This window comes from Odocoileus virginianus, chromosome 32 (assembly GCF_023699985.2).
Source record: "Odocoileus virginianus isolate 20LAN1187 ecotype Illinois chromosome 32, Ovbor_1.2, whole genome shotgun sequence".
NCBI classification, from domain to species: Eukaryota; Metazoa; Chordata; class Mammalia; order Artiodactyla; family Cervidae; genus Odocoileus; species Odocoileus virginianus.
In genome coordinates, this window is record NC_069705.1 from 3,258,067 (window position 1) to 3,282,964 (window position 24,898).

Below are 24,898 nucleotides of genomic sequence, written 5' to 3' on the forward strand. Positions count from 1 at the left end.
CTAGGAATAAATTTAACCAAGGATGTGAAACACCTGTATATTAGAAACTATAAGACATTAATTAAAGACATTGAAGAAGACATAAATAAATGTAAATATAGCCTGTGTCCATGAATTGAAGAATTAATGTTGCTAAAATGTCCAAATTACCCAAGGCAATCTACAGAGTCAGTGCAATCCCTATCAAAATCCTAATGGTATTTTTCAAAAGATAGAACCAACAATCCAAACAAAAAAAACCCCACCAAATAGCCAAAGCAATCTCGAAACAGAGGAACAAAGCTGGAGGCATACACTCCCTGATTGCAAACTATATTACAGCTGAATCCGCTTTTCAAGGGCCAGCTTTAGGGTAAAGGCTGGTGACTGCTCACTTGGGGGATGTCAAAAATGAGGCAGTAGAGAATTCCCTTTCAAACCCAAACTAACCAAGCCATTTCTCTGCAAGTCAACTGGCTGGTACATTCTGTGATTCCTCATTGGATCCCTCTCCGTAAGTTTCCCTTTAACCCTCAATTCACCCCCAAAACTAGCAGATGGGCTGTTAGGGTACACAGCCTGCTGACTGTCTGAGCTGAGCTGATAAAGGGGGAGGTGGATTCTGGATGCAGGACCCACCGGATGACTGCCATTTGTGGAGAACTTCACACATTATACATGGCCCATGCACCTTACACATTTCTTTTCTAAGCCTCAGAACCCCCAGTGTGACTTCAGAAACTCCTGTTTCAGAGATGAAGCTGAAGATTCCACACTGCTGGTTAAAGAAGTAGCCAGGATCCAAACCCAGACCTACTGGGCTTTCTGCTGTATCAGGTTGCCTCGTTACCAAGGAGTGTGTTTTCACCACCCACACAAACAGGAGGGCAGCTTTACCATGAGGCCTCCTGGTGGCTTTCAGTCTGGGGCAGCAGCAGGGCGTCTAAAGCTCCCAGAAAAGGGGTGAAGAGGCACAGCCACTGGAGTGGAAACCCAAGTGCTAACGTCCAGGCTGCAGGCTGCCCACAAGCGGAATTCACACCGCAGAGCGTGTAGTCTGTGAGTGGAAGGGAAAGAGCGGGCAGTGCTAAATACAAGGAAGGGGTTAGAGAGGGGCAAACAGTGAGGAGATTATAACCGTGGAAGCAAGGGACGGACATCTAAAGCGAGATGCACAGCTCCTCCTGATGGTGGGGACATGCAATTCAAATGGAAGTGTTTAAAGATATAATTGTAGAAAACTTAGGTTCCTGGCGTGCTGCAGTCCATGGGGTCGCAAAGAGTCGGACACGACTGAGTGACTGAACTGGACTGAACTAGGCTCTGAAACAAAAACCTTGTGCAGTGTAGTCTGGAAGGAAAACGTTTACCACGTTCTTGACCTAATGAAAGCAAAGACGCCCCTTGGAGACACGTCTGAGCATCCCCCGTACATCCCTGTGTCCTCTACGTGCTCCAGGTGCAGGAGTCCCGGGTACACGTGTGTGAGGCCGTGACCTGCGTTAGGATGCGTGTGCATGAAGGAGGCTGCCTCTGCAGAGGCTGTGATTGCAAAAAAAAAAAATAGACAAAAATTATTTTTAATCTAAAAACAGACCTGGTGCCCCAGCAGCCGCGACCCTACACTGACAGGATGCTTAATTCCAAAGCATTAGCTCAGAAGGGAGTTTGGGGTACAAATGCTCCTGAGTGGCCTGACTGTGCCCTGGTCTCACTCTCTCCTTTCTCTGGATTCTTTCGTGTCCCTGTGTTTTCCTCTTCTTGGTGTGAGGTTGGAGCCTGTTGACACGTCTGCGTGTCGCTTGGCCTCCTGGCGATGCTGATGGGCAGAGAGACGCTCTGGTGCAGCGTCCTCAGCCTGCTGGAAGTTCGGTCGGGGTGCAGGGGCTGGCGGGGGGAGGGGCAGGGGGAGCTGCAGCGGAGGGTCTGGGGTAGGAGGAGACCTAGGATCTCCCAGGGGGAGGGATGAGTGATGCGTCAGGGAGCGGTGTTTGGCACGGTCCCTCCGAGGTGGGTGGTTGCAGCGCCTGGGGAGGCCCCCAGACCAGGCAGCCTTGGCAGGCAGGTGCAGGCGCTGGCTGGACTGAGGCCACGGGAGGGTGAGACCAGGCTGGAGTGGACATCCTGGCCTTCAGCTACAACCGGGCTCAGACACTGGGAGACTGAGTCTAACTGCAGAGCTGGGATGAGAACTCAGGTTTCTGCAACCCCACTGAGTTGTAAACAATTGCTGAATTATGTAAAATGTTCCCTCTTAGAATATCAAGTGTTACTTTTGGCCATCATATCATCAAACACAGAACGGTTTCTTGTTCTGAATATCAATAACCAACAGGGTAAGATTATGAAGAACTCAAATCTGCTCCCCCTGCTGATAGCAGGTTCGCTCAGTCAATCATCCTCTATTTCCCAAGTCTTCCTCCAGCAGGATGTCACTCAGTGTAGTGGATTCTGGATAGGACTTCCTTACTTCCTCCAAAATAACTGTCAGCAGAGGATGATGCCAACATCTTATCTTTCCTCATAATTACTAGTGACTATAGGATATTTTTTTATTCGTTTCAGAACTCTGAGATTTCAGAGCTGGGTAAAAATAAATAATGACCTGGTTATCCCTCCTTGTTTTGTTAGAAGTGAAATACTGAGGTTCAGAGAGGTAGAGGGACCTGTCCAAGGTCACACAGCTAATGGTGGGAAGAGATGGGAACAGAAGTTTCTGACCCCCGGTCCTTGTGTATCTCTGCAGTTCTATAATGTCATGACTGCCAAACTACTATTAGACATGAAAGCCGAGAGACACATCTCTTAGACAACTGAGACACAATCTCTTAAGACAACTGAGACACAATCTCTTAGATAACTGAGACACGATCTCTCGGACAACAGAAACCACATGGAACATTTTAAGAAGCACTTAATAATCTGTTTAAAGACTTTCTCATTAAAGCACACATACACCCATGCATACTCACACACATACAGGTACCCCACCCTCTTCTCTGACTATACTTTACACAGTCAAGGCGTGTTTGGCACAACCAACACCCTCACGGACAGACCGCTACAGCCCTATGCTTCCTTTAGGAGGACAGCTGCCACAGGGGTCAGGCCTGGAGTACCAGTCAGGGCCCCCTCTCCCAGGACGATCTCGCCGGGGCTCATCCAGGAGCCGCTGGAGGCTGGGGTGGGGTCGGTGCGGCAGGAGACGCCTGACCCAGTACATCTGCCAGAATCGCCAGGGGAGGTTATCTCCCCCTTGCCCTTCATTAGGAGGCGGGCAGGCTGAACAGTGACCACGGGCACACCGTGCCCCTCAGCATCTGTGACGACGTAAATGTCTCCATTCGCTTCCTGGGGCTCTCCCGTAATAAATTACCATAAACTCAGTGGTCTAAGAAAAAGGACATTTATTCCGTCATAGTCCTGGAGGCTAGAAGTCTGAAGCTGAGGTGTCCCCAGGGGCCTGGGGAGGAGGGGCTCCAGCCACCCTGCAGGCACCCGTGTCCCCGAGCTTCTCACTCGGGGCTCTGCCTAGGAGTGTCTCTGCTTCCGGAGCCCTCTCTCCTTGTCAGAATGCCAGCTGCCGGCTTTGGGCCCACCCTCATCTGGTCTGACCTCAGCCTCAAAGACCCTGTTTCCAAATAAGGTCAGGTTCAGGTGCAGGGGGGTGTCTCATCCCAGGACACGTGGTGTCCAGGGCGCTCCCCCAAATGCCTGGTCCGTCTGCCAACACCAGTCACGCGCGGGGCTTCTCCTTCTCGGTGTGGTCCTGGCTGGAGCCCTGCCCGCTCCCCCAGAGCCGGGAAACCACTCACATCGGTCCCCTGCCTCCTGCCCTCGTCCAGGGTATTTCTGTGCATGTGAAGCCCCTCTTCCGACACCTTCAAACTCCCCATTCAGCTCACCCCACCTCCAACTCTTGTCCCCTGTGTCTTACACCCTGGCTGCCACACGCCCAGTAAGCGAGGTGGGTGGGGGCGGTCGGCTCGGCCCCCAATGCCACCTGAACTTTACGTGAACAGGAGCCTGGGACCTTCCCGTAAGGCTGCGGGAGAGCCTGGTTTTGAGGTGTCCCTTGATTCCGATGAGCTTCCCAGGTGGTGCTAGTGGCAAAGAACGTGCCTGCTGAGGCTGAAGATGTAAGAGATGCGGGTTCGCTCCCTGGGTGGGGAAGGTCCCCTGGAGGAGGGCATGGCAACCCACTCCAGTATTCTCGCCTGGAGAATCCCATGGACAGAGGAGCCTGGCGGGCTACAGCCCATGGGGTCGCAAAGAGTCGGACATGACCGAAGCGATTTCGCTCGCACTTAATTCCTACAAGGTACCAGTTTCTTGGTTTGTTTCACACGTCGTGAGTATCGTGGCCTTCATGTTAGGAGCTGTGGAAGTGCGGGTTCATCTCCCTTTACTGCTGGGGCATGTACAACGTGGAGGAGGGGATTCTCTCCTGGCGTGAAACTCCAGCCTGCATGCAGCGATCTTTAGGGAACCTCAAGGGTCCTTTCACTTGGTCGGGGTCGGCTTGCGGTGGCTTCTCACGTGTGTCCACAGCCGCGGAGTCTGCTGGCTGCAGGCCTCACTCAAACAGCTCCAGGTAGTCGGGCGGCTCTTGCTGCTGACCGCAGGGGTAGAGAAGGAGCTCCTTCCCCAGGGAGGTGATGGGCTCCTCCTGGGAGGGAGACAGTAAACAGGTCAGGCTGCAGGCCCCCGAGAGCGGCAGGGACATCAGCCCAGGCTCCTGAGTCTTACTTACAAGACACTTTCGTAAGCAGCCCTTCCTGCCTTGCCGGAGCACACAGCCTCTGGTCTCCCCTCGCTTTACACTAAGCTTTCTTGGCTCAGGCAACCCCGAAAGAGAGTTCTTGTCCACAAGCTGCCCTGTGGCCTCCCTCCTTCCCGGGCTTGTGCTCTCATTTGAGGGTGTTCTCATATGGAAAAGAATCTAGTTTTCAAAGAATGTGTCTGTGTGTACATGTATAACGGAATTACTCTGCGGCACACGGCAGTAATTAGCACAAGACTGTAAATCAACTATACTTAAAAAGTGTTCTCAGATGTGATCGGCGTGCACAGATTTTTGCATCATCTCCTGCATTCTCTGCCCCAGTGGGTTCTCCCTGAGTATATGAGGAGGGACCAGGTTCAGTGATAAAGGAAATGCAATTAACAATCCTTGTTATCGGGAAGGTTTCCCACATGGCTGATGCAGGTGATGCAGGAGATGTGGGTTCGCTCCCTGGGTCGGGAAGATCCCCTGGAAGAGGAAATGTCAACCCACCCTAGTATTGCTGCCTGGGAAACTTCATGGACAGAGGAGCCTGGTAGGCTACAGTCCATGGGGTTGCAAAGAGTCGGACACGACTGAGCTTGAGCACTATTATCGGGAGGAGTTATCAAAGCGGGGGCCTGATCCCCCTGCTCATCTCAGCTGTTTTCCGTGGAACTGCCTTTCACTGTCAGAGCAGCTGCAGGACACCCGTCACCGAGCGAATGAAACAAGTGCGGGGCCACACCTTGTGGTACTCCACCAGCTCGGCCAGGCTGGCGTGCTGCTGCTGGTCCACGCCCAGGAAGCCGTATGAGTCCGAGGAGGCATCTATGAGGAAGTGTCTGCAGCCGTCTTCGGACTGGTAGGACAGGGTGTAGCCCTTGACCTTCTCGTTGACCCGGATCAGAAAGCTGCCCGGCACGCAGGTGCTCAGAAGCTCGTTCGCTCTGTTTACCGTGAGGATTCCTGCGGGAAAGAAGGGCAGGGGTTTCAGCCACATCATCTCCAAAGCTCCCCTCTGCTAAACACAGCTGTGTGGATAAAGCCAGTAACCACTCGAGCAACCCCCAGTCCACGTTGGGCTTCCCAGGAGCAGTAGCGTGGTTCATCATCTGGCATTTGGTACCTAGGCCGGGGTGGGTTCCATAAGCAAATGTGTAGTACAAAAGTAGGGCTTCCCAGGATGGTGCTACTGGTAAAGAACCCGCCTGCTAATGCAGGAGGCGTAAGAGACCTGGGTTTGATCCTGGGGTGGGGAAGTTTCCCTGGAGGAGGGCATGGCAGCCCACTCCAGTACTCTTGCCTGGCGAATCCCCACGGACATAGGAGCCTGCTGGGCTACAGTCTATACGGTCACAAAGAGTTGGGCACCGCTGAAGCAGCTTGGCACGCGTGCAGTACGAACGGAACGTTCACCCCTCAGAACACGTTTCCACGTGCACATCCGGTGAAAACTGCATGGGCCTCATGTGGCCTCTGAGCGGTAGGACCCTTGATGGTCATCCTGGGAGGGTGAGCTCTCCCAAGTTGACTGCTGGGGACGCTGTGGCCTGGGAATGATCCTACCAGACCTGGAGCAGGAGTTCTCACTGGAAATGTCTCAGACACTGGGGCTGGGGGGTGGGGTGGCTCTAGTCTCCTTCTGTGCATTGAGGCAGGGATGCTGCCAAACCTCCCACTGTGCACAGAATAGCCTGACTACAGACAGTGATCCAGTGCCAAAGGCGGGCACCCTGGCCAGGTGTCAGCGAGTTAGCGACAGTGTCCTCTGCTGTGACGACCCCTAAATGAGCCTTCATCTAAAGGAATGGAGCAAGAGATGCAGGTACATGCATGTACGTGTGTATCTGTGCTGTGCTTAGTCGCTCAGTCATGTCCGACTCTTTGCAATCCATGGACTGTAGCCCGCCAGGCTCCTCTGTCCATGTGGATTCTCCAGACAAGAGTACTGGAGTGGGCTGCCATGCCCTCCTCCAGGGGATCTTCCCAACCCAAGGATCGAACCCAGATCTCCTGCATTGCAGGTGGATTCTTTACTGTCTGAGCCAACAGGGAAACCCAAGAATCCTGGAGTGGGCAGCCTCTCCCTTCCCCAGGGGAGCTTCCTGACCCAGGAACTGAGCCAAGGTCTCCTGCATTGCAGGTAGATTCTTTACCAGCTGAGCTACCAGGGAAGCCCCACGTGTAAATATGCATACTATCTATCTGGGTCTTCACAGATATTCAAAAGGATGCCACTCTTCATACATATATACACACACATACACATGTGTTACACACATATGTATACATGTACATAGTTTGGAACCCTCGTGAATTCACAGTGATTCAAGATCAGCCTTCCCCCCAGTTAGCCCACACTCCTGAGGTTTGACCCGTGCCCCCGGTTTCCCTTCTTGCTCCTCCTCATCTGCAGTGTTTCAGGTGAGCCCACGACGTGATAAGACAGAGAGGAAGTGCGCAGACAGGTGCTGGCAGAATGGTGGGCTGCTCTGAGCTCTGGCCAGAGAGCAGCGTTTCCCGTGTCAGCAGACGGAACCTCCCGCCTCTTCTGTGCTGACCTCGGTATCACGATTAGGGAAAAACTCAAAGCGCCTCCTGGTGCAAAGGTAATGGATGACCACAGCTTTTTTGTCTGACAAGACTAAAGTTAGTAAAGTTACTTGAGAATTAAACCTAAGGATCCAGAGTGCAACGTCAAATGAAACCACTTGTGTTCTTTTCTGTAAGTAGAACTTTGAAAAGGGAGGATTAGAGATCACCCACTCCCCGGGCCCCGTTCAGCTCCGTCTCCCCCGCAGCGCCTGAACCTGCACGTCTGGATGTGGGGGCTCAACCCCAGGCCGACGCGGGGTGACGGCAGGGCCTGCGGCCAGCCCCTCATGGACAGGAAAAGCGCCTGCGAGGGAAGAAGCCGGCGGCCTCTCCTCTGGCGTCCCGGCTCTGCCAGGACCCTGCCCTGCAGGCTGCCGGGTCCAGTCGCCTTCCTGCCCTTTCCTGATGAGACAGGCGCTGGACACAGCAGGCGCTGTGACTCTGGAGGAGCCCCTGGGGTCACTGGTGGGCGTCCACGTCAGGCGCCCAACTAATACCCAGGTGAGTGTTCCCACGGCGACTGCTCCTTCCTGCCCATCCTACCCTCTACATACACCCGGTCCCACTGCGGGCATTGGAGGCTGAACCCAGGCCACCGGTGACCAGCCTGCCTGGGGCCTGCAGACTCTGGGTCTGACGCTCTCTGAAACCAGGGGGATTGCTCAGTGTCTTCATCCTGGAAAGATTTCTATCTCCCTCCCTGACGGGCTGACTCCAAAATTCCAAGTGACTTCAACAGACGGTACGGACGTTGTTATTGAAAATATCTGGATTTCAGCACGATGAAGTCCGACTCCTAGAACGAAAGCCATCCTGGAAGATTATACCCGGAATGAGACAAATTCCTCCTCAAGTCAGGTCATAAAGTAGCTGCAAATCAGACCGTCCGCGAGCACCCTGGTCTGTAGCTGTCCTCAGCCTGTACAAACCCTGGCTCTGCCTCGGCTCCAGAGACACCAGCGCGGGGCCCCTCTCCCCTCGGGGGCTCCCACGGCAGGTGCAGAAGGGGAGCGCCGCGGGGACCACGCTTCACCGCAGGGTCGGCGTTCCTGACGGGCGCGGGCTCTCGATGTGTCTGAGGACACAGGGCGATGTAGGATTTCTCACGATGCCATGGAGGGCAGCGGGGGCCTCCGAGGGAGGTCTACCTGAGGTCAGGGCCAAGCGGTGAGCTTGGTCTGCCTGCAAAGGGGGCTCTCGAACGCAAAACCAAAGTCCAGCATCAGACGCTAATCACCGGGGGACGCCTGCCCGGGGCGTGACGCTAAGAAACTGGTTCTAGTACAGACAGTGGTCTTCCTCCAGCCCCGCTGGGGCCGTGACGCCCTCAGGCTGCCTCCCTCCGGCCTCGCCAAGGGCTCACCTGGCCCCTCTTCCACCCGGCCAGCGTGGTCCACAGCTCTGGGAAAGGTCTAGCACATAGCTCGCTCACAGTCAAGTGAGAAACGTCCCTCTCCAGGACAGTTCTAGCAACCACTGCCACCAGGCTGACAGCTGTGACCAGGGGTGCCCTTGTGTTTCTCCGAGGTACCCCCAGGCCTGAGTCACACGCACACCTGTGTGACCTGCTTCCGGCACCTGGAAAAGCCGTGTTTAATAAAAACGAACGAGAGCTCACGGACAACAGCACTGCCTAGACGCTCCCCGCCAAGGTGTGCCTTCCCTCATCTAAGCCTCACTGAGGCCTGGAGACGAGCTGCTGTCACGGGCCACCGAGCCCAGAGGGGAAGGCCCGCGTCTCAGAGGTCCTAAGGTGGGCCTGGAGCGCCGGCCGGAACCAAAGGTCGGACCAGAGAAGCCAAGCTCGCACCCGCCCATCCAGACTACCTGCCCCTGGCAGGCACGTCGGGCTCCAGAGGCTCCTGCTCACTGTGTTTCTTCCCCAAACAGCTTTTGAATAAGCAGAACCAGGTCATCTGGGGGGCTTCCCTGGCGGCTCAGACGGTAAAGAATCCGCCTGCAACACAGGAGACCTGGGTTCGATCCCTGGTTTGGGAGGATCCCCTGGAGAAGGAAATGGCAACCCACTCCTGTATCCTTGCCTGGAGAATCCCAAGGACAGAGGAGCCTGCAGGCTACAGTCTATGAGATTGCAACGAGTCAGACACGACTGAGCGACTAAGCCAGTGAGCAAGCAAGGGCCGTTTTACAGATGCGAAAGCTGAGAAAGAAAGGTAGGCACCCGTGGCTTCAAGACAAGTTAGTGGTGGTTTCAGGCCCTGCACTAGGGCTTGGCTTAGACCAACCCACTGGGCTCATGAAACTTTCCTGGCCTCGGCTGAGGATTTAAAATGAGATTGATTTCACAAAGAGGTGTTCATTTCCCACCTGGGCAGCCTAAAGTAGATGTGTTTTTCAGTGACTCCCGAGTGCGTTCCCTGTATGTGAGGACGATGCACTGTGACCCCTATACCCCCCCTCAGCTCGGAGATCAGCAGTCGAGGACAAAGAAGCCCCAGCCCGCGCCTTTGGGGCTCTCTGATCTCGCGGGGGGGGGGGTCTGCTGGGGCGGTGGAGCCCCAGGTGCTGACTCAACCTCTCCCCCTCCTGTCGTCTGTCTCACGTCCTCTGCCCCAGGCGGTGGTGCAGGGAGGTCGTGGCAGCGAGTCGACGTTCCTGATGGAACGCAGCTCTGCTTCAAGGTGACCTCGGAGCCCCGTACTGCCACCTGTCCAGGGACGGGTGGATGAGAGACAAGCCAGTGGCGTTTTCAAGCAGAGCCCTGCAGACTGAGTGTACACGTCACCCCTGGCCAGTCACACTCAGGAGAGAGCTCTCCCTGCCTCGCCCTCTGATCCTTCAGCACGTACAGGACGCAGGTTCAGAGAGGCTCTGGGTCCTGCCCTGGTCCTCTGCATAGAAGGAGACGCACCACGATGCTGACATCTACCCGGGAGCGCTCGGGCACCTTGGAAGTGCAAGCGTTAGTCGCTCAGTCGTGTCCGGCTCTGCGACCCCATGGACTGCAGCCCGCCAGGCTCCTCTGTCCGTGGGATTCTCCAGGCGAGAACACTGGAGTGGGTTGCCGTGCCCGCCTCCAGGGGACCTTCCTGACCCAGGAATCGAACTGGGGTCTCCTGCATTGCAGGCAGATTCTTTGCCAGCTGAGCCACCGGGGAAGCCCCTCTCAGGCACCTTAGGGATGAGGGGAAATGGTCAGAGCTCTTAAAATAATTATTCATAATGTCTCCCTAGTAATTGAAAGATTAAAATGACATTATTTGTTCTCACTTCATCACCTTAATGGCCAACACTTACTATCTGTGACTGAGCCATCTCACACGGTTCTAAGTGCGTTGCACGTTATACCTCACCGAGTTTTCCGACCAGCCTGGGAGGCAGGTAATGTACTATCTGCATCGGACAGATGACAGGCAAGTGCAGGAGTCGTGAGACTTGCTGCGGCCACGCAGCCGGCTGGTGGGGGTGGGGAGGTGGGTGCAGGCGGCGTGGCCCGGGGACGCACCTGTCACCAGCGAGCTGGCTCCCCTCCCGCCCCCCACCAGCGTCAAGGAGCAGCGTCCAGGCTGCTCTGCGACAGCAGAAATCCAGGACACAGGCGTGTGACAACGAAGAAAGCATGACAGCAAAAGCATGGATTTAATATCCGTGTAAAGTATCCCAAGTAAAACCCCAAGCAGAGCCGCTCTCCTTAGTGGGACCCACCCACTCCCCTCTCTCTCGCCTCTCAGGCCCCTCCAAGAACATGGCGGGAACCACAAGCCTGAAGCCCCCCGGGGCATCAAAAATGGGAAGCGTAGGGCTCCCGGCACAGGCAGGCAGTGATCCCCACAGCCAGCAGCGTCAGGGCGAGGACCCACGGCAGCATCTGAAAAACCCAAGAGAGGGCTTTGAGGTTCATGAACTCCTCTCTCAACGTTAGTGGGAAAAGATACTAAGAGTTTTGCAGCAAGTTTGCTGCATGGGGTAATGTCTGAAAAATGTCAGGGTCTCCCAGGCAATTGTGTAGTATTCGCAGCAGAGAAGCCCGCACTTCTCAAACCTGTAGGGGTACTCTAGCTTTCACATCTTTATCTTCATCTTCAGTTATTTCAGAACTGAGCTAAGACTAGGCAGGCACACAGGACCACTGCGGAGAGTAATGTGGACAAAGCGCCCTGAGGCCACAGTGCAGAGGAAGCGTCGCTGCTGAGCGGAGGTGACCCTCGGGCTTGCGGCTCAGGCGCTGCTGGTCCCTCCCAAGGTCAGGGCCTCCCGTGCCCGTCCCTGCCTCACACAGGCACCCAGGTCCTCCTGCTGCCAGCCACAGCCTCTCCCACTCCACGAGGGAGATGAATCACTGGTGTAAGTGAGGCAGGGTGGATCCATGGGGTGACTAAAGTCACACCAGTCAGTCATTTGTGCAAAAGTCAAGACAAAGCTTGAAAATCCCTTTGTGAGAGATGGGCAGAATTTTGTTGGCCCCACAAGTAAGAAATCTCCAAGCCTCAGGAAAATGGTTGGAGGACAGATTATCACTTAAGGGTGCCAGGGTCCAGGTTCATTAAGGTTTTAGCCTGAAAGAAATCTTGGGAGGCTTCTGTGAGACTTTCTCAATGCAACCCCTCCAGGTATACACACTCAGCCCTGGAGGACCGTGCTGACGGAGTCTGGATGGCACATGGCCGAGTAACTGGGAAGAGCAAGACTGATCCCATATTGCATCGGTTTCTTTTTTCTATCTAACTTTTGTGCCCTGTGGCCTATGCTGAGTCATGCTGGGCTCTGCGCCTTTTCTAAATAGAATGTTACCCATAGCCTGAAATATACAGGAAGCCCATTCTCCAGGCTCTGATCTTTTAAGGGTATAACTCTTTTTTCATTCACATAGAGATAAAAAGTTGCAGAACAGAGAATAACAATTATCACTTTGGAGGTTTACAGGAACATTATGACGTGGACGTGACCTACAGAGACAGTTGCAAAAACAAAGGATTCCAACACCAAGAAGTTTGCATCAGCCAACCATACCTCCCACCCCTTTTAGTATAAAAGAAGCCTGAATCTTACTCAGGGAAGATGCTTCTATAGGACATTTGTCCACCATCTTCTCCGTCTTCTGGCTTTCCAAAGAAAGTTACTATTCCCTGTCCCAGCACTTCATCTCTTAACGTACTAGCTTGTCATGCAGCGAGCAGAATGAGCTTGGACTCAGTAACAATGGGAAGACAAAGGCCCAGGGCTCTCCCTGGACAGTTCCCTCTAGGGAACCTAAGTTTGAGAGAGTAACCCCCTCCACAGAAATGGACAGGATTTACCCCTCCTTGGAGAATGAAAATTTGAAGGATGGAGGAAAAACGGAGGGGCTTCCAGGGTAACTCAGCTGGTATAGAATCCACCTTCAATGCAGGAGACCTTGGTTCAATTCCTGGGTCAGGAGGTTCCCCTGGAGAAGGGATAGGCTACCCACCCTAGTATTCCTGGACTTTCCTGGTGGCTCAGACGGTAAAGAAGCCGCCTGCAATGCGGGAGACCTGGATTCAATCTCTGGGTTGGGAAGATCCCCTGGAGAAGGGAAAGGCTACCCACTCCAGTATTCTTGCCTGGAGAATCCCCATGGACAGAGGAGCCTGGCGGGCTACAGTCCACGGGATCACAAAGACTCGGACTCAACTGAGCAAATAAGCACAGCACAGCAAAAACGGAAACAATCAAAATAGCTGCAGTATGAACTGTGTTGGTATCCTGTAGATGTTAACGGGATTTACTTTTTAAGTAGCTTAAACTACAAAGGTTATTAAAAATGTAAAGCATTTGGAGGGCAGGTTCGATCATACGCCACAACAGCAAAGACGTTCAGAAGAAATAAATCAGGTGGAAACATTTAATCAACCGTCTAATCACTTCCATATTTGGATAAGGACGTGTAAATTACATTTCAGAGGAATAATGATCAACTATTGATGCATAAAGCAAGCATGTGAATTCTCTAACAACAACAGAAGCAATGAGAGATCTCCCAAATCAGAAACCTGCTTGTGCATTTCCTTCCATCTTTTCCCCATCTTCCCACTAGCAGCCTCCGCTGGCTCCTAAGCTCCTGATACTGCTGCATGTTTCACAGAAGTAGGAAAATGCTGATGGATGGAGTGAAGCAGTGGGTCTGTGGGGTGATGGATGGACCTTCCAACTTCAGTTTTATTTATTCCCTGGCCCCTTTCTTCAAGAAGTGAGTACAGTTAATTATATACCTACCTACTTTGGAGACCCATCGCAAGAGACAGAATGAGTGAAATGACCGTGTTCAGCGGGGTGTTAAGTTAGCCGAGAGGGCTCCTCGACACTTATCGCCAACTGCACAAACAGTCCAGACTGGAAGGTGCTGTAACAGGGGGGATACTCGGGAGAATGAAATGGATAAAAACACGAATCGCATTTGATGACCAAGGCAATCCTGAGCGCTGACGCATGAGAGGAGGTAAGGGGTGAGGACAGAGAGAGAAGAAGACAGTGCTTGAGGAAACAAAACCAAACAGACGACAACACTCAGATTATAAACCTATAAGAGACAGCACTGTTCAGCAACCCCAGTATGCACTGCTGTCTCTCCACACCCTCCCGGCTGACCCCACACACAATCGTAACTGCCTGGGATGATTCCAAGCAACTTCACTCCCTGTTTGCGGGGTGGCTCTCCTTTGGTCCTTCCAGATTATTGCTGCCTTCTGGGGTGACCTCCTGGGCTCTGGACTTATCAGAGACAAGTGAAGTCGCTCAGTCGTGTCCAACTCTTTGCGACCCCATGGACTGTAGCTTACCAGGCTCCTCCATCCATGGGATTTTCCAGGCAAGGGTACTGGAGTGGGTTGCCATTTCCTTCTCCAGAGCACCTTCCCAACCCAGGGATCGAACCCGGGTCTCCCACATTGCAGGCAGATGCTTTAGCATCTGAGCCAACAGGGAAGCTATTATCAAGGACAGGCCCTAAGTCAATACTTGAGGAAACAGCATAGGCAATAATTAAGATCTATTTTATTGCAGTGCTGCCTCTTCCTTGTACGTGATGCTGCTGCTGAAGACGACACTTTCTGGCGGGGTGAGGCTGATGAGGAGGAGAAGGGCAGAGGGGACCGGAGGGGTAAACCTTCTCTTACGCTGATCAGTTACAACAGAAACACTGCACCAGGACCTAAGCCTTCTCACCTGTCAGCTGACTTACTTAAGAAACAAGGCTGTGGTGTAGATACTATTACTCCCTCCATTCACAGAGGAGAAAACACAACTCAAACCCAGTGATCCATCCTGGGAGTCTGGTACTAAGCCTGCATCACACTACCTTTCCAAGCTGTGTGTATTAGTCGCTCAGTCACATCCAACTCTTTGTGGCCCCACAGAATGCAGCCTGCGAGGCTCCTCTGTCCATGGAATTCTCCAGGCAAGAATACTGGAGTGGGTTGCCATGCCCTTCTCCCAGGGACCTTCCCGACTCAAGGATCAAACCCTGGTCTCCTGCATTGCAGGCAGACTCTTTACCATCTGAGCTACCGGCAAAGCCACCTTTCCAAGTTAGGAGCTAAAAAAACTCTGTGCTGCCTTGGGGCGTTGAACTGACCAGAAAGAATGGTTAAATGATTACAAGGAATAACAGAAGAAGACACCCACCTATCTAGGAACCCAGAAAAGCTAAACTGACGACAAATCAATGCAAATTGAAATAAGGTGGTTCCACTGGTAATATTAACTATGAAGTATGAGGAAAACAAACTCTCAAGTACAGCTGGTGGGAGTATAACTTTGTTTAATCACCTTGGAGGACATCTGGCAACACTTAATATAATTAAAGAGGCTCATATCCTACCTCCCAGCAATTTCACTTCTAAAATACACACTCTGAAGAAATGATCACAAGTGTGTTCAAGGAGATATGTCATTTTCTATAATAGCAAAAAAAACTGTACCAAATGTAGAAGAGAAGAATGATACGTGTGTATATGTGTGTGTAATAAAATATATATCATCATTAAATGCAAATAAAAGATTATGTGTTTTATAATATATGTATTATAAATATATAAATAATATATCATAAAATACTATACTACAAGTAAAAGGAATGATTAGTCATTTATAAACAAAGAAAAACCCACTTAACATAATATTGAGAGAAAATGCATGTTTCAGAAGAATGTCTACCACACGATACCATGTTATATGTTAAATGTTAAACACATTATTCTGTTTTGTAGAAACATATGCATACCTGTGTTTTATATTTTTAAAATATACTTTACCAAAGTACCCACACACGCATCCATGTAATAAAATGTAAATATGGATGGGAAAGAGAGCTTCAGAAGAGTGGTTCATCCCTTGGGAAGGAGAGAGGAAACAGCATCAAAACGGAGTAAAAAAGGGAGCCTTGATTCTGTCTTTCAGGGTTTATTCCCTAATAAAAATAGATACAAAGTAAATATGGCTTTTAACACTCCCTGTATCTGGAGAGCAGCTATAATATTTGTTACATCACTGGCACTGGGTTTATTTTCCCCTGTGCTGTTTTTGTGTAAAATATTTCATAATTAGGAAAACTGTGTTCAAAGGAGGAGAGGAGGACCCTCCACGGTGTGGGTGGGCCTCATCTCATCAGTTGAAGGCCTTCAAAGCCTGATCTTCGCTGAGAAAGACGGAAACTGCTGGCGGTGGGCGGTCTCTGGACCTGAGCTGTCCATCTGCTCCTCTCTGCCACCCTGCTGGGTGCCGCCTGGCGCTCCCTCAGCTCCTGTTGCGTGGGGGTGGAGCCCACCAATCTAGTGAGGATTTAGCTTGTTTTCCTCTCTCACACCCTCCCAGCTCACCCCTGGAAAATCCCACGCCCTCCACACTTCCAATTACGTGCTGACAATCCAGTCTATCATCTCCAGCTCTGACCCATTAGTCTGGCTGCCCCATGGACCATTTAACACAATGGCCCCAAAGAACCTTCAAAATCATCACACCCCAAACGAGTGCCCTACCCCCCCCAAGTTCCCGCATCCTCTGGGGTCCTCTGGGGTCCTGCCTCATCCTCTGGGGTGTGCAGAGGTGTGCAGCCCCCGCCCACCCCACAAGCCAGAGGCCCAGCTGCCCTCACTTCCCTGGTCCCTGCCTTCCCATCCCCATCCTTACTCAAAGCTAATTTAGAGAAAGAGGTGAAATACAGACTCCATCGGAGGGAAATTAGGTGGCCAAAACAGTAACTTATGAAGGGTGATTTACGAGGTGTGAGCCAATGAAAGGAAGACGGCAAACCAACAGCGAATTGCCATCCTGTTATTTCAAAACACGTTTCCTAGTAAACAGTTATGTTTCAAAAAGATAAGCTGTGGTCCCTCTTCTCTTTATCATAGAAATGCAAATTTTTTCTTCTTTAAACCAGAGATAATAATTTACTTTGACTACATGGCTGTGTATTTACTATTACATCACTATATCATTTAGTTTGCTTACAATAGGCTTCCCAGGCAGAGCTAGTGGTGAAGAACCCGCCTGCCAATGCAGGAAATGTAAGAGACATGGTTCAATCCCTAGGTCTGGAAGATCCCCTGGAGGAGGGCATGGCCACCCACTCCAGTATTCTTGCCTGGAGAATCCCGTGGACAGAGGAGCCTGGCAGGCTACAGTCCGTAGGGTCACAAAGAGTTGGACACGACTGATACAACTATGATAAATAATTATATAAATGAAAATAAATCATTAACAATAGCAATTAATGAATGACAGGTAAAATCCAAGAGCCTTATATTTCAACCAAAGCTTCAACTAAATTTTCAGCCCAACTGTGTCTTCCTAGATCATAGCAACTGTTTCAAGTAGAATTGCCTATTAAAGTATCAGGATTTTTAATAACATCAGCACTTTGAATTTCTCACTCCCTGCAGTTAAAAAAGCTAGCACCCTCGGAACCAGGGACAGCAGCATCTTCTGCCCAATGACATAGAGACTACAGAGAGGCCAGTTTTCTCACTGCTTATCTTAAAAAGGAAAAAAACAGGCAAAGCGAGATGGTGGAGGTGAGCATGACAGATGGGTCACTGACCATGTTCTTTCTGTTTATCTTTTGACGCCACTGTCACTCCCTCCCCCAGTATCTTTTGAGGAGAGCAGAAAGGGGAAGGAGGCTTATGACCTCGTCCTGGGAGACAGAGGGGCTCCTCTGGGCATGGAGTTACTAAACCTCAGTCATCAGAGAACCTGCATTTTCAGGTTAAACTAGATGGTTCTCCTGCACCTATAAAAGCAGCCCCTTTGCAGAAAGCCTGCCACAGACAACTTGGTTCATTTTCAGAGGAGTTTGCCATCCTATGGGTTTGGGAACTTATTTTTGTGGCTCTATTTCTACGTGAGATGATCCTACTGAAAATAGCGTAGCCTTAAATACAACTCAAACCAAGACACCCGTTAGGACAAGTGTTCTCTGTGAGAGGATGTGATTTCTGTCTTAAAGCTTTTGTTGCCCACAGAGCCAATGATAATCCAAGCCAACCACAGAGCTTTGCAGAAGCAGAAAGTCACCGCCTGTTCTTGAAATCCAAGAAACTGAGAGGTCGGTGAGGTGGGTGCTAGGTAAATAGATGGTTTGAATGAGCCCCGTTTCGAGCATCGAATGAAGACATGCTTTATGAGCTGACCTCTGCTTAGCCTCCAACAAGCCCACCTCGCAGCCTTAACTGCAGAGATCAAAACCACAGAGCTTTTAATTAAAGGTCACAGTGCTCAACCCCTTCATTTAATACATGAGGAAAATGAGGCTCGGATAAATGGATTCACTACAGAGAACCAAATCCTAAAGGAAATCAAAGCCTAAAGGAAATCAAAGCCTAAAGCCTGAATATTCATTGGAAGCACTGATGCTGAAACTGAAGCTCCAATACTTTGGCCACTTGATGAGAAGAACTAACTCATTAGAAAAGACCCTGATGCTGGGAAAGATTGAGGGCAGGAGGAGAAGGGGACGACAGAGGATGAGATGGTTCAATGGCATCACTGACTTGATGGACATGAGTTTGAGTACACTCCGGGAGATGGTGACGGACAGGGAGGCCTGGTGTGCTGCAGTCCATGGGGTCGCAAAGAGTCGGACACAACTTAGCAACTAAACAACAAGAGAGAACGCGATCCGCTCAAGGTCACGCCCTTCCGACCACATCTGGTGGCCCCTCCCTGGTTGGGGGGCGTGGGCCGAGGGTGCTGCCATCTGCGGGGGTCACGACCGAGTGCCCTGCGCAGGTGCCTGGGGGGGCAATGCCTTGCCGATCACCCCACGGTGTCCATCTGGGGGGGTCAACCAACCTGCGCTGGCAGCCACCAAGGCTCCGGGCCACTTGGCAGGAGCCAGCCGTTCCCTGAGAAAGCTGGGAAAATCCACTTTCTGAGAACACTATCAGAGCCTCTCTGGGGTGGCTCAAGCGGAAGGGAGCCATTTATCCTGCCCTCCTGCTGGCTCACCCGCCGCCGGGGTCGGCGCCGCCCACTCACCGTGGAACCAGGGGGCGATGCTGTCCGAGTCCGTCAGGTAGCCGGCCCGCAGAGGAAGCTGTTCCTCCTGGAACCAGCGCCTGATGTCCTCCTGGGCTGGGCTGGACGCCGGCCTCGTCACTCTCTCATTCCTGACATTCGTAAAAGGTTTGCAAGTTAGAGTCACTCGATTTGAAAATAACGCTTTCAAAACTCACGTGCACGCACACACACACAAATACAACACACGTCTGAAGATCACACGGCTGAACTCGTGGGGTGGGGCCCTGCATACAGCCCTCACAGGGCTCCTCCAAGTCAGGGAACAGGGTGGGGAATGGATCTGCCCTGCCAGTCCTGTAGACTACTCATGGGTATGCGTTAACACCACAGTATTTAGTTCATTTTTGATATGAGGGAGAAGCTTCATTAATTCCCAATTAAAAATTGAGAAAAGAGCACTAAAAAGTGAAATATTCTGCCCCCTCACCCCATATTTTTCCTGGAGAGCAAGTGCTTGCAAGCAGAAGAAACCAAATGCCATAGAATAAACGTCCCCAACACTTTCATCATTCAATTTCCTCTTCTTCCTGTTTCCACTAACCTCCCTGACTTGCTTCCTTCTGTGATACACTTTCAAAAGTTCTGCTTTTTAGCAGTCTCAGAAATGGAAAGTAAAAGAAAGAAGAGTGTTTGAAACTTGGTTAAGAGAAAGATACAGGCAGCAGCATGGTTTTGAAATAAAAATCAGTAGCAGAACTGAAGTTTTGGGACCTAAGTCAATTTCCATGATAAAAAGCAACGCTGCAGTGTATTAGTAATAAATGTATTTCCAAGTCCCAGGCCCACTAATTCTGAGCAGAATTCAATGTAAAAACGATGAGTCTGAATGAGCTACTGGATATCATGTAAATTAACTTATGTTCTTTATACATCTTAATGGTAACACATGCTACCATGAGTTACATGTGACATACATGTCAGCTTGTACATATACACACGTGATGTACATGCAAGTACAGAGGAACATGCAGTTGGAGAAAACAGCCTATAATACTTGACCTTCCGGGGGAGCGGACACTGCCCGCACGAGATTACATGCTAATTTCTCCTCCCAACCTTCAGATTAGGTTCTTTCTTCAGGAAATCTTTGGCGGCCAAGCGGAAACTCCATGGACAGTCCATGTCTGTTCTGCCCTGGGCTGGCTCCTAGCTGACCTCGGACATCAATGTTTGAAATCCCAGCTCTGACACCATCCAGTCTGGCCACCTCACAAAAAGCACTTCATGCAAGAGGCTTAAGTTGGAAAAAATGAGCTAACTGAGCTTAAAACATCATCTTAAAACCTCGTGAAAGGGCACCTTCTTTGCCGTCAGTCGCATGGGCTGTGCTCTAAAAATGCCCTGGGTGCAGACATATGACAGCATGTTCCCACCCTTGGAGGAGCCTGGATGAGCACCCAGCCCGCGGGGACCCAGGCCCGACTCGGTGACAGGCTCGGGCGCGGGAGGGGCTGGGCAGGAGTTCACGCTTTGCGCCCGGTCACAGCACTGTGGGGCCTTCCTTGTTTTGTTATCCATAGGCAAAAACTCATTCCCCAAACAGCCATTCTGTAGAACATGGTCATTTCGTGCTGGCCTGCAAGTCCCCAGATGGAATCTTTCAATTGAGTAAAGAAATAATCACAGTAGAGGAAACGTCCAACCCCTGCATCCTCTGAGGTCATAATTCCCGTTAGGAAAAAACCTGAAGATAACCACTGACCTCATACAAAGGGAGAGCTTTGTTCTTTATTTTTCCATACTCCTAACAGAGAAGGGCTTTTAGTTTTTATGTCAGAGAGGACAAGGCTTTAGACAGTTGTATTTCATTAAATCAATGTGTGATTTCTCTCGGTTATTTTAAATATCATCTTTCTATGTACCAAATCATAGAATAGCAATAACTGGGAGAAAATAATTTTATAATCAGTTAACATAAGGTCATGTGAATGTATGGAAAAAACCACCACAATATTGTAAAGTAATTAGCCTCCAATTAAAATAAATAAATAAATAAAAAATAAGGTATGGGAGTTTCTGCTGTGGTACCACTGTATTTTTCATTAAGAGGCTTCCAAAACAAGTTGTTCGGCCTAATACTCCCAAAGCTAGGGTATCGTCATCATCAAATAAAGTCTTCATTTAAAAAAGAAACATTTCCAAATTCTCAACCTATGCGCTTAGCTGTATATCCCAGAATGAGTGTGTGTGTTCAGTCGTGTCTGACTCTTTGCGACCCAGTGAACTGTAGCTCTCCAGGCTCCTCTGTCCATGGAATGTTCCGGACAAGAAATGGGTTGCCATTTCCAGGGGATCTTTCGACCCAGAGATTGAACCTGCGTCTCTTGCCTCTCCTGCGCTGGCAGGCAGATTCTTTACCTGCAGGGCCACCAGGAAAGGCCACCCCGGAATGAGACGTGTCATCAAATCTAATCAGTGGAAAAGGGAGTTCTGCTGGTGACATGAAGGCCAGCAAGCCCAGGTTCCCACTGTGACGACCCCTCAACGGTCCCCCTCCCCTCGCGGGCTGTCACCGGGGAGGGGCTGGGGGCATGCGAAGTCGCTAACCTCTCTAGGTATCTTCACGAAGTGACTGGGCATGTGAGTGGTACCCACAGTGGGCATTTTACAGGCGAGGAGGGATGCAGGCCTGCCCCGGTGTCTCAGCATCGTGGGCTGGGAGCTGGGCCCGGACTCAATGGCACCCGCAGCCTCTGTCCCCGAAGCGGCCACGCCACTCACCTTTAATTACTTAGGCGTCTCACCTGAGAGGTGTGTGTGGCTGTCCTGCTGGGCCCAGGAACCGAGGCTTGGGCGGGAGCGGGGGCCTCCTGGGTTTCTGGGGGCCGCCCGGCGGGCCCTGCTGTCCCGTGACGCTCCTCCCCCGCTGCGACAGCCGCTTGTAGTCCTCGCGGGCCTGCTTGGCCAGGGAGCGCCGCTTCTCATCAGCAGCTTTGGATTTTCGCACTAGGAGAGACAGCGGGGTTCGAGACAGGCCCCGGGAGCCCTCGGAGACGGTGAGCTGAGCCAGCGCCGCGGATGCGGGGCAGAGCGGCTCTGGGGACAGGGCACGGCCCCCAGGGGTCAGGGCCCGGCGCCTGCCCTCTCCTTCCGCGGGGTTCGCTGAGAGGGAGACCGGGGGGTGGGAGAGGGGGCCGGGGCGGGGGAGGACGGGGAGCCCCGTGCCCGAGAGCTTCCTGCAGCGGCCAAGGCGGAGAGGAGCCTCAGCCCGAGCGAGGGTCGGGTCAGCGGGGTCTCAGGATGATACCCCACCCCCCAAACCATCAGGGGCTCCTCAGTGGCTCGTGGCCGAGGACGGGGAGGGTGGGCAGCGAAGCTCAGAGTCCGCGTGGCTGAACCACGAGTGATTCGGCCTCCCAGACCGAAGAGGGAAATGATTCTTACATGGTCAGTCACAGCCTCTGTGGGTGCATGAAAGCATCCCAAAGCAGCCTTTTATGATTGCTTTGTAACACAGGGGGCTGTTGGTTTGGGGGTTTTTATTCCAGCAACCGAGCATCAAGGACTTGAATGCAGGATGTAAGAATAAGCCTTATGGGTATTTATCTGCATTTCAGGCATTATTGGTCAGAATCTGTTATGTCTGACTTCATAGAAATGCCTAAAATCTTCCATTACACTAAGAGTTCACTGCACAGAAGTGATGGGATCTGGTGAACATTTTCATTTCACAAAAACTGTCATTTTAATGGTGTTCGTTGTAAAGGAATTCCCAACATTCTGCGAACATGCCCATCCCTGGCTCCTCCTGCTGCCTCAAGGGATGACTGGGCAGTTAGGGCTTCCTTGTACAAGTCAGATGGAAGCCCTAACCCTGCTTCACACCCGAATCCTCCCAGCATCAGCCTCACACACCCTCTGCTCTGCCTTCATCTGCACTGGCCTCTCCCCAGGAGGACCATCTCTGGGCAGTGCTAACTCAGAATGAAGCAGGGTTCAGCCACAGGTGTGGCAAGAATGCGGACAAGACTGCCTGCTCTCCCTGTCTTCTGATTACAAAGTTTAGATGTGCTCACTGTTGAAAACTGAGAAAAATACACAAAAACAAGAAGTCCAACAAGTAACTTCGAATCCTGTCTCTCCAAGAATACTAATGTTAATATGTTAACCTTCCATGTCTTTTCCCTCATATACTTAGACATTTTAAAATAGGGATGCCTTTCATACTATTTTTATAATCATTTTTCTTCTCCAAGTTAAAAATATATAATATATTCCAAGGACATTAAATACTCTTCCAAAACATTTTTCATAGCTAAATACCATTCCATCATTTAGATACATCATAATGTTGTTGGTACAAAGATGAGCTGAGAACCTTTCTGCAATTCAAAAGGTGGCCTGTAGCCTTTGAGTAATAATTTAGTGTTAAAAATATCTCTGAACAATCATTCTAAGTGTTTCCCAGATCGTCACATTATTAAGTGAACAAGCTGGTTTAGTGTCACTGTAATAGAGGCCTCTGGATACTTACAAGAGGCCTGCCACTCTGAATCTTCTTTCCAGTTTTTATAAATCTGCTTGGTTCTCTCTTCATCTATTTGTTTTATTTCTTCATCTTGTGTTTTCTTCACGGATTCCTTCTTCTGTTAAAAAAACAAAAACAAACACTTATGAGGAACTCTGGGAATTTCCTGCAATGAGGCAGGTGCTACGTACAGTGTGGGCACAAAAATGAGCGTATAGATGAATGAAAGAGAATAGAAAGCCCAAAAATGAAAACACAAACTTACATAATCTGTGGAATGCAGGAAAAGCAGTTCTAAGAGGGAAGTTCATAGAAACACAGGCCTTCCTCAAGAAACAAGAAAAAAATCTCAAAACAGCCTAACTTACCACCTAAAAGAATTACAAAAAGGACAAACAAAATCCAAAGTCAACAAAAAGAAGGAAATAAAAGATCAGAGAGGAAATAAATAAAATAGGGTTCAAAAACAATAGAACAGATCAATAAAACCAACAACTGTTTTGTTTTGTTTTTAAGGATAAACAAATTTAACAAACCTCTAGCCAGGCTCATGAAAAAGAGAGAGAGAAAGAACTCAAGTAAACAAAATTAGAAATGAGAGGATAACAACCGATACCACAGAAATAATTTAAAAAGTCGTAAGAGAAAACTATGAACAATTATATGCCAACAAGGTGGACAACCCAGAGAAAATGGACACATTTCTGGAAGAATACAGTCTGCTAAAGCTGATCAGGAAAAAACAGTTAATTTGAATAGACCAGTTACTAGAAGTGAAATAGAATCTCTAATTAAAAAATAAGACAAAACCAAAAACAACTTCTTGCAAACAAAAGTCCAGGGCCAAATGGCTTCACTGGGGAATTCTACCACACACACAAAGAAGAATTCATACCAATCCATCTCAAACTCTTCCTAAAGACTGAAGAGGAGGGAATACTCCCCAAATCATTCTATGAAGCCAACATCACCCTACACCAAACCAGGCAAAGACACTACAAAAAAGAAATTTACAGGCCAATATCTCTGAACAATATAGATGCAAAACTCCTCAACAAAATATTTGTAAACTGAATCCAACCATACATAAAATGGATCCTATACCATGATCAAGTTGGATTCATCCCACAGTCACAAGAATGATTCTACATACTGAAATCAATCAATGAGGTACACTACATCAACAAAAGAAAAGACAAAAGCCATATGGTTATCTCCAAAGATGCATAAAAAGAATGTAAAAGAGCCAAACTCTCATCAGTATGTGTTTAGAGGGAACATATCTCAACATAATGAAGGCCATTTACAACAAACCCACAGCCAAACATCATCATCAACGGTGAAAAGCTGAAAACTTCCCACAGGAACAAGGCAAAGATGCCCACTCTTGCCACTTCTATTCAACATAGTATTGGAAGTCATAACTATAGCAATCAGACAAGAAACAGAAATAAAAGACAAAGAAAAACTTGGAAGGGAAGAGGTAAAACTGCCACTATCTGCAGATGACTGGATACTCTATATAGAGAACCCTAAAGTCTCCACACAAAATATACTAGAACCAATAAATGAATTCAGCGAGGTAGCAGGAT

General features: G+C 50.2%; 1 protein-coding gene across 2 annotated transcripts in view; it reads right to left on the bottom strand.

The window, feature by feature from the left end:
* Positions 1 to 2,784: 2,784 nt before the first annotated feature.
* The window catches only part of SH2D4A (SH2 domain containing 4A), a 56,465-nt gene continuing 34,351 nt past the window's right edge, over positions 2,785 to 24,898 (bottom strand). For both annotated transcript variants that reach the window (XM_070459789.1, XM_070459788.1), the window contains 5 exons: positions 23,313 to 23,424; positions 21,583 to 21,784; positions 18,797 to 18,927; positions 5,493 to 5,713; positions 2,785 to 4,648 (listed from right to left, as the gene is read on the bottom strand). In XM_070459789.1, the coding sequence (XP_070315890.1) occupies positions 4,556 to 4,648; positions 5,493 to 5,713; positions 18,797 to 18,927; positions 21,583 to 21,784; positions 23,313 to 23,424 (759 nt within the window). In that variant the 3' untranslated portion in view covers positions 2,785 to 4,555. The remainder of the gene's footprint in view (positions 4,649 to 5,492; positions 5,714 to 18,796; positions 18,928 to 21,582; positions 21,785 to 23,312; positions 23,425 to 24,898) is intronic.